General features: G+C 42.2%; 1 protein-coding gene across 1 annotated transcript in view; it reads right to left on the bottom strand.

Moving 5' to 3' along the window:
- Positions 1 to 8,006, bottom strand: part of fam184ab (family with sequence similarity 184 member Ab) — a 65,469-nt gene that overhangs the window by 4,368 nt on the left and 53,095 nt on the right. The window contains 6 exon segments of the mRNA XM_025056960.1: positions 589 to 693; positions 1,747 to 1,864; positions 2,809 to 2,955; positions 4,273 to 4,457; positions 5,525 to 5,652; positions 6,598 to 6,751. Of these exon segments, the coding sequence (XP_024912728.1) occupies positions 589 to 693; positions 1,747 to 1,864; positions 2,809 to 2,955; positions 4,273 to 4,457; positions 5,525 to 5,652; positions 6,598 to 6,751 (837 nt within the window).

The following is an 8,006-nucleotide window of genomic DNA, read 5'->3' on the forward strand; positions in this document are numbered from 1 at the left end:
TCAGACAGATCTGTATGACATGGCTGAGAATGAGGTGAAACAGTGGGAGTGGTCCGCGAGAAAAATGATCTGTTTAGGGTTTTTTGTTTGGATAAGTTTGGACAAACTGAGGTTTTTACTGTCGGGAAGTTCAAAGCTAAAGTCACTGGACCACAGGTCTGAGGTCCAGACTGGTCCAGACTGGGCCAGACCGGTACTCAGACCCAGAGTTTCCCAAACTTTTTTTCCGGGGTCCCATATTTACAAACCTAATGTCTATTGACCCAAGTCAATAGACATTATTCATAATCCTCCTGGGAAACGTGACTTGAAACGACCCAAAAAAAAAACGAAAATAAAACTATCTTGCGACCCACCTGGGGGCCGCGACCCAGTCTTTGGAAAACAATGCTCAGACCTGTGGTCCAGACTGAGATGAGATGGAGTGGATATCATCTTTGCTCTGCAGTGACATACTACTACTACTACTACTACTACTACTACTACTACTACTACTAACAATAATTTAGCCTATCAGAGTGTTCCTGTGTGCAGCGTACTACTGGACCCCCCCTCCTCCCTCCTCCCTCCTCCTCCCCCCAGTCCTACCTTGATGAGCGGGTTGATGACTCCTACGTTAGGACTAGCGTTGAAGACTTTGTTGAAGTTGGTCTCCCTGTTGACCAGTTCCAGCTGGTAGAACTTTTTATCGTCCTGAGGAAGGAGAGTGACATCATCAGGATCAAACAGCTGATGAGGGGTTAAAAGGTCAGATTTAAGACTGAAGTTGTTGATTTTTTTTTTTCTTTGAATAGTTTTGCTGCAGTGGCCCCGCCCCACAAGATATTTTGGCTCAGAATTGGAGCCCTTCCTGCTGTAAGGCATGAACAATAACCACTCCTACAGCATGCGGCCCTGTCCGTCAGCTGCAGTATAACCCAACCTTCAGTGTCTGAATCCTGACTCTATTTTTAGATTTGGTCTTCATTTAAAAACTCAACTCTCAAACCATTTTTCTGCCATATTGGCCAGCGGCCCGTCGGAGGGTGCAGCGGTGAGAGAGCTGTTCTGTCGGGTGGAGAACTAATGTTGCTGCCCGCTGTAGTGTGAAAGGTGATGAGGTGAGTTTTGGTTTTTGGTAGAACTGACAAAAAACTGACAAAAGGAGCTCTGACTCTTGAAGCTGAAGCTGCTGCTGCTGCTCAGATCACGGCAGTCGGTCAGTCAGTCAGTCAGTCAGTCAGTTCTACAGGTATCTGATGGTAACGTTTTAAAAACCAGTCCAGACACAGGTATCTATGTCTCCAACAGCGTCGTCTAGTTTTATAAAAAAAAAATTAAATAAAAACAAGTAAAAATATTTAACCTAAACAATCTTCACCATCTTCCAACAAACATTAATAAATATTTTTAAACCATATCTGAATGTGAATATCTTGATTGATATGGAGAATTTTTTTTTTTTTTTTTCAGATTTTGTTTTTGGTTCAGTGAAACAAATCGATTATTAAAGTATTTGTGAAGAATTAAGAGACTGTAAATAATTTGTGGCACAAATTCAAACATTTAAAGATGTTTGAAGAAGAAACATATCTGTTTATAGACCTAAAAAAGAAAATACTGATGAACCTTAAAACAGAGTGGACCTGTGGAAATGAGACAATAATAAACAGTAGATGTTTAAAAGAACAGAGAGTCCTTTGTTTTTCTCTTCAGTGCCCCCGGTGGAGACAGTGAGACAGTGTTTCCTCATTAGCGTCCACCTACCACCAGCTTCTTGACGAGACTCTCCCTCTCAGACACCATGTCTTTCAGCTCGGCGATCATCTGAAGGTCCTCGGGACGACTCTCGCGGTTTCTGAACTTATCCTCAGTTCCTTCAAGTCTGTGTGAGGGGAAGAGAAAAAAAAAAACCCACGGCAAACACACCGGGATCATAAACGATTCTGCAGTTCAAGCTCAGATAAACAAAGGAGATTAGAAGAGTGAGTTAGTGTGAGTTTACTCTCCGCTGAGTCAGGAGTAAATATTTGGAGGAGGTGATCCTCAGTCACTTGTCTTTTCTGAGTTAAGCCTGAAAGGTCATCCATCCTGTGACCTTTCTGCCCTCTCTTTACAACCACGACTTTAACTCTTCTTCTTCTTCTACTTCACAGAGCAATGATTAAAAGGTTGACCTCTGAACTCGTCCTTCAGACCTGCTGTTTATTTTTCCCTCCTTTCTTCTTATAACAGAAACGTCTTTTTGTTATTTCTGGACTGGACTCCACTTCTCTGAGAGTCGTTTCACATCTGCTCACATTTTCCCTCAAACTAAATATCACTGAGCAGGAGAAAAAAAAATAAAACGTTCGGAAACAACGTCGTTCAAGCAGAAAAACGATAATTAAAAAAAAGATTCTGGGCTGGATTTTCAGACACATTTATAAAAGTTACAAAACAAAAACATTCTAAGAGTCTGACTTGAAAAATAAACTAAAAGGCCTAACTTTTAATTTATTTATTTTTTGGCAAACTTTTAATGTTTTAAATTTTAAATTAAACTTAAAGGCGTTCATCACAGATTGATGGATGAGAGGGTATTAAACCCTGAGAACTTTTCTAGAACGTTCTTTTCGTTCACGTTTATCAGAGTTTATATATAAATAACTGGACCCATAATTAGCTTCACCGGTTTGATGTACATGTGGTCAACACTGTTTATATATAAATAACTGGACCCATAATCAGCTTCACCGGTTTGATGTACATGTGGGCAACCCTGACTGGTACTGGTACTGGTACTATTACTGGTACTGGTACTGGTACATGAACCCCGGGAGTACGTACAGGATCTGCAGGGCAGAGATCTTGTCTTTGAGGACTTCCTGAGCCTTGTTGAAGTCCGACAGCATGTTCTGTGTATCTCTGCTGTGGGCGACGCTCAGCTCCATCATCTCGCGCTCGTGTCTCTTCACCAGCTCCTGTTCATGAACCCTAGGAGGAAAGGAAAAGGAGAAGAATGAAATAATTTAAAACCAGCTCCTGTTCATGAACCCTAGGAGAAAAGGAAAAGGAGAAGAATGAAATAATCTTTTTTTTTTACCCAGAACTGCTCAAAATAAGAAAGAAAAAAAACCAATCAGCCAAACACCAGTAACACTTCATCTTCATCCCTGATGATCGGCTGTTAAAGTTAATTTTAGCAGGGAGTCACGTCGGCGTTTGGACACACGTGATGTCGATTCATTAATTAATTACAGAGCATGTAATTAACTAGATGAAAATCTTTAATCAGTTGACTAGCCTATAAGTGTTAGCTGCGTCCCCGGTGGTTGTCGGTGTGCACGGCAGCTTCCACCGCTGCAGGCTTTATTTATTTACACTCCTACATGTTTCTCCTGCGCTGCCTTTATGAATAAACCTCCTCTCTCCTCCAGGCCTGTGTTACTCTCCCCGCTCTGTTACGCAACTCCTCCTCCTCTGAATCCTGCTCCCAGAGATAAAAATAGAGAAATAAATAAATAAGTGAAGAGGGAAGCACAGAGGGAGAGAGAGGGGGAGAGAGAGGGAGAAGATGTGAAGCCCCTGGGGGAATATTGGCCCCAGTCGAGTCAGATACAGATAGAGGGACAGTGGGACAGACAGAAAGACAGACGTCCATGTTTTCATCTGTCTTCCTCCCCCTCCTTCTCCCCATTCCTCACATGACATCATTTTATGTTCTCTGTTGTAGTTTGCATCAGTTTTTCTTTCTTCACTGAGCTCTTTTTTCCCACAGTAATATATATACACATATATACATATATATATAGACACATATATACATATATATATAGACACATATATACATATATACACATATATTATATATATATACATATACACGTATATACACATATATACATATATATATAGACACATATATACATATATATATAGACACATATATACATATATGCATATATGTATATATGTGTATATATGTATATATATACATATACACATATATACTATATATATTACTACAGTATACTATATATTACTCTATATTGTAGAGTAATATATATAGTAATAAATATATATATAATTGTAATGTATATATATGTATGTATCTATAAATATACACCTTTAGGTGGCAGTAGTGCTCCTGAATTTGAACATTAACCTAACCTGGAGACCTTTTGTTTCGACTCTATTGTTGTTGAGTTTGTTTGTTGAGGTGAAGCCCAGACCTGATCTCCAGTCTGGACCCGACCCCCGTTCACCCCCGTTCACCCCCCCCTCTGGACCCTGCAGGTTCCGGGCTCTCACCGTATTTGCTGATTGGCTTCGCTGCGGATCTTCAGCACCTCCTTGCCCTTGAGCTCCAGCTCCTTGGTCAGCGTGCTGATGTTCTCGTTGAGCGTGTGGATCTGTCGGTCCAGCTGGGCGATGTGACTCTTCCTCCTCGACACCTCCTCCTGCAGCTCCGAGATCCTGCCCAGAAGATCACGCTCCTGTGGAAGAAGAAGACGTGAAGAAATGACCATCATCATCATCATCATCATCATCATCCTCATCATCAACACCTTAAAACATGGTTGACTGAAAAAGTATAAAATGTCCTTTAAATGATGGAAATAAGGCTGGGTCATTTTTGCCCCCGGTGGACTAAAGGTGAAATTCAATCTTAATTAAATCTTAATTAAATCTACCCTAAAGGTCCATCGTCTCCATTTTGTTTCTAAAACTCCAACACCTGAAGTTAAAATCTCCTCTGTTCATGTTTTTGTAAACGTTTTTTTCAAATTTTTCGTCTCTTTTGTCCTGGTTTTATTTCAAATATTTCTGTCTTTTTAAATGTGTTGTATAAATAAAAATGATACTAATCTTCATACCAGCCCAGGTTCTGAGACTGACCAATGAAAATGGACTGAATGTTATGTTGTCTTTCTCTCCTCCTCTCCTTCCTCCTCTTCTCTCATTTTCAGGTCTTTGAAAAATAAATCAGCTCTTTAAAAATTCATCAGGTGGAAGCGTTAGCCTCCGTCAGTCTCTGCACTGAATTAGAATCTGTTTCGCGATGAGCAGGAAATGGATTTTTTTAATATTTTCCTGAATCAATGAGGAAACTGGCAGAGAGGATCAGAGTCGGACGACGACGATGATAAATCATCAAACGCCGCTCCACGACCAGGCGCTAAATGATTTTTTTTTTATTATCTCCACACAAAGTGAAACTCCATCGAACCTACAAATAAATCCTGGACTTAGAACTTCTTATCCTTGGAAATAGTCACAAATACTCACGGTTCCCATGAGTACAGCTATACCAGAAAGACACAGACACAAACGTACACACACATTAACACTTCGGTGGTCTGTGGAGAAGCTAAGTAGCTAAAAAATTAGCCAAAAAATATATGGCAATAAATTGTAAAAGTAGCCAAAATAAAACAAGGAAGCCAAGAGTTAGCCCCTAAGACAACCAGAAATTAAAAGGATTTGGAAACTATTGATTCAATGCTGAGGACTAGAGGACAACACTGGAACTGCAGCCACATGACGTCATCCGTCCTCTCACCTGTATCCTGTTGTTCTCCAGCGTCTTCTCCAGCTCTGCTTTGGTAGCTGCTGCCTCCTGTTGGTGGGTTTGTCTCAGGTGTTCGATGGCCGAGGCGTGGATGTGATTCAGCTCTGACCGCAGGGACGCTGGTCGAGAGAGAGAGAGAGGGAGGGAGAGAGAGAGAGGAAGAGAAAAGAATTTCAAAAATTAATTCAGGTTTTTCTTTAGAAGTAAACCAGGTTTTTCAGTGAAGATACTTCCTCTGACATTTTAGTGGAACAGAGTCCTCATTAAACTGAAGAAGAATTTTTCTTTTTTCTTTTTTGTCACAGCTGCCTGTAGACAAGCAGCCTTTTATTCCCAGATCAGTTTCACACCTGTTATTGTAGAGACTCCACAGGTTCAGAGACGCTTGCTCTGAGAACATGCACAGTTGTTAGCCTCCTGCTAAAGGTGTCAAAAAAGTGTTAGCGGCTAAATTAGCTTTTCACCAAAACAGTGATTTATTGGAAAAATATAATATAAATGTTTGGACTGAAGAAGGTGAATGTAAAAAGTAGCATTCAAAAAAACCTCCAGTCAAACAGAGCTAAGAATTAACCAGCGCTAACTAGAGTTAGCCAGAAGCTAAAGTTTCCTCGTAGCGTTTTCTTTGATGTAGTAGGAACTGCTAGGAGTTTGTCTGAAAAAACATAACACTGAACTAGAACAAGAGTTATAGCTAAAAGTTGGTTGAAAATTAAAAATGAAAGGCATGCCCCGCACCCCTGCCCCCCCGGCCTCTCCACACACACACACACACACACACACGGACGTTCACCAGCAGTAAAGCTGAGCAGTGAAAGGTAATGAAAGTAGCAGCTGAGAGATGGATGTGAGCGAGGCTCCAGTGTCAGGACCATGACATGAAGGTTAATGGAAGAACATCCATCACTCAGCTCAGCAGAGATCCAAACAGAACACAACAGAAAACCTTTTTCTTTTTTCTTCTTCTTCTTCATTGACCTCAACTTTAAAAAAACCTTCACATCGGAAGACCTGCACGAGTCCAATCCTTCTAGAAAAGCCCACGTCCGACTGCGAGTTCTCACCCAGCATGGCCTTGCCCTCGTCCTCCAGCTCGAAGCGCAGCGTCTGCAGCTCCTGCTCCGACTCCTGTTTCAGCGTCTCGATGCTCTGACGGTGAGCCTCTCTGAGCGACTGCAGCTCGGCCTGGTGATGGTGACGCAGACGCTCCTCCAGCTCCTGGTGGGGGCGACAGAGAGAGAGAGAGGTCAGTTTTAGGGGTTCCCAAATTGAGGCTGGCGGCCCTTTGGGGGCCACAGGGGCGATGAGGCAAATACATTTAAACGATTCATTTTTTTATGTTTTTTTTTTCTTTAGTTCAATGTAAACAACAGTGTTTTAGGAATTAAACCAATAATAAATAATTTTTATTATTTAACAGTATTGATCGTCAGCAGCAGTGAAGAAGAAAACAGTGTGAACCGTAGAGTGTGAGGGTAGAGAGTCATTAGAGGAGGTTTGTGTTTGTGACAGTAGAACAAAGTGACTTTTCATTGATCGGTCTTCTTTGTGCCTCAGGTCAATAAAAAAACAAAACAAACTAAAACATTCCTATTATTCCCACAGTTTAACAGAGGACATTAATTATTCCTAATCTCTGGGAGTCCAGTAATTACAAATTGACTGAGGAGGGCTGCCTGCACCTCCTCTTCTCGTCTGTTTGTGGACAAAGGGCTGATTCCATTAGTGCTCGGTCTGTAAGTGTGACCTGGTCAGTGTCAGTGACTCCATTCAGCCTCAGTGTGGCGCTAAAGTCACACTTTAATGTCTTTTCACAAATTCTAACCACAAGGTAGATTCGTACTGGCTAATCCACTGACTCCCCCCCCCCCCCCCCCCCCTCTCCCCCCCCGCCACNNNTTCTTAAACCAACATCGCTACGTCCCCTCTGTAAGAGCTCCACCGACCCTAACAGGGGCCGAGCCCCCCACTTTGGGAACCGCTGTGCTAAGACATAATGTCCAGGAGTTTGACCAACGCGGCTCAGCATATTTTTTTTTTTTTTTTGCATCTGTCGTGGAAATAATAAGAAGCCAGTGCAGGTCATGTGACTGGGTGTCGCTGTTCATTCCTCTCTGTGGAGTGGGAGAATTGTTGACGTCACTGGAATTCAGCACACCTCATATCTGCTCCAACACACACACACACACACACACACACACACAAATCATGGCTGTAACCCCTCCACTCTGGATAATTGAGTTTTCTCACGCCGTCACTGCTGCTGACACACGGACAAACACCGTCACAATGAAAAGGCTTCAGTCCCGCTCCGAGAAACACTTCACTTCCTGACGGAAAAAACCAAACGCCGTGACCGAGGACGGAACATACGGCCGTGTGTGTGTGTGTGAGCAACGGAAAAAAAAAAACCCATCGGAGGTCAGTTTTACCCAGAATCCCTCAGAAGACAGTATCAGTGGAAGGGGTCAGG

This window comes from Cynoglossus semilaevis, chromosome 7 (genome assembly GCF_000523025.1).
Source record: "Cynoglossus semilaevis isolate Cse_v1.0 chromosome 7, Cse_v1.0, whole genome shotgun sequence".
Classification (NCBI taxonomy): Eukaryota; Metazoa; Chordata; class Actinopteri; order Pleuronectiformes; family Cynoglossidae; genus Cynoglossus; species Cynoglossus semilaevis.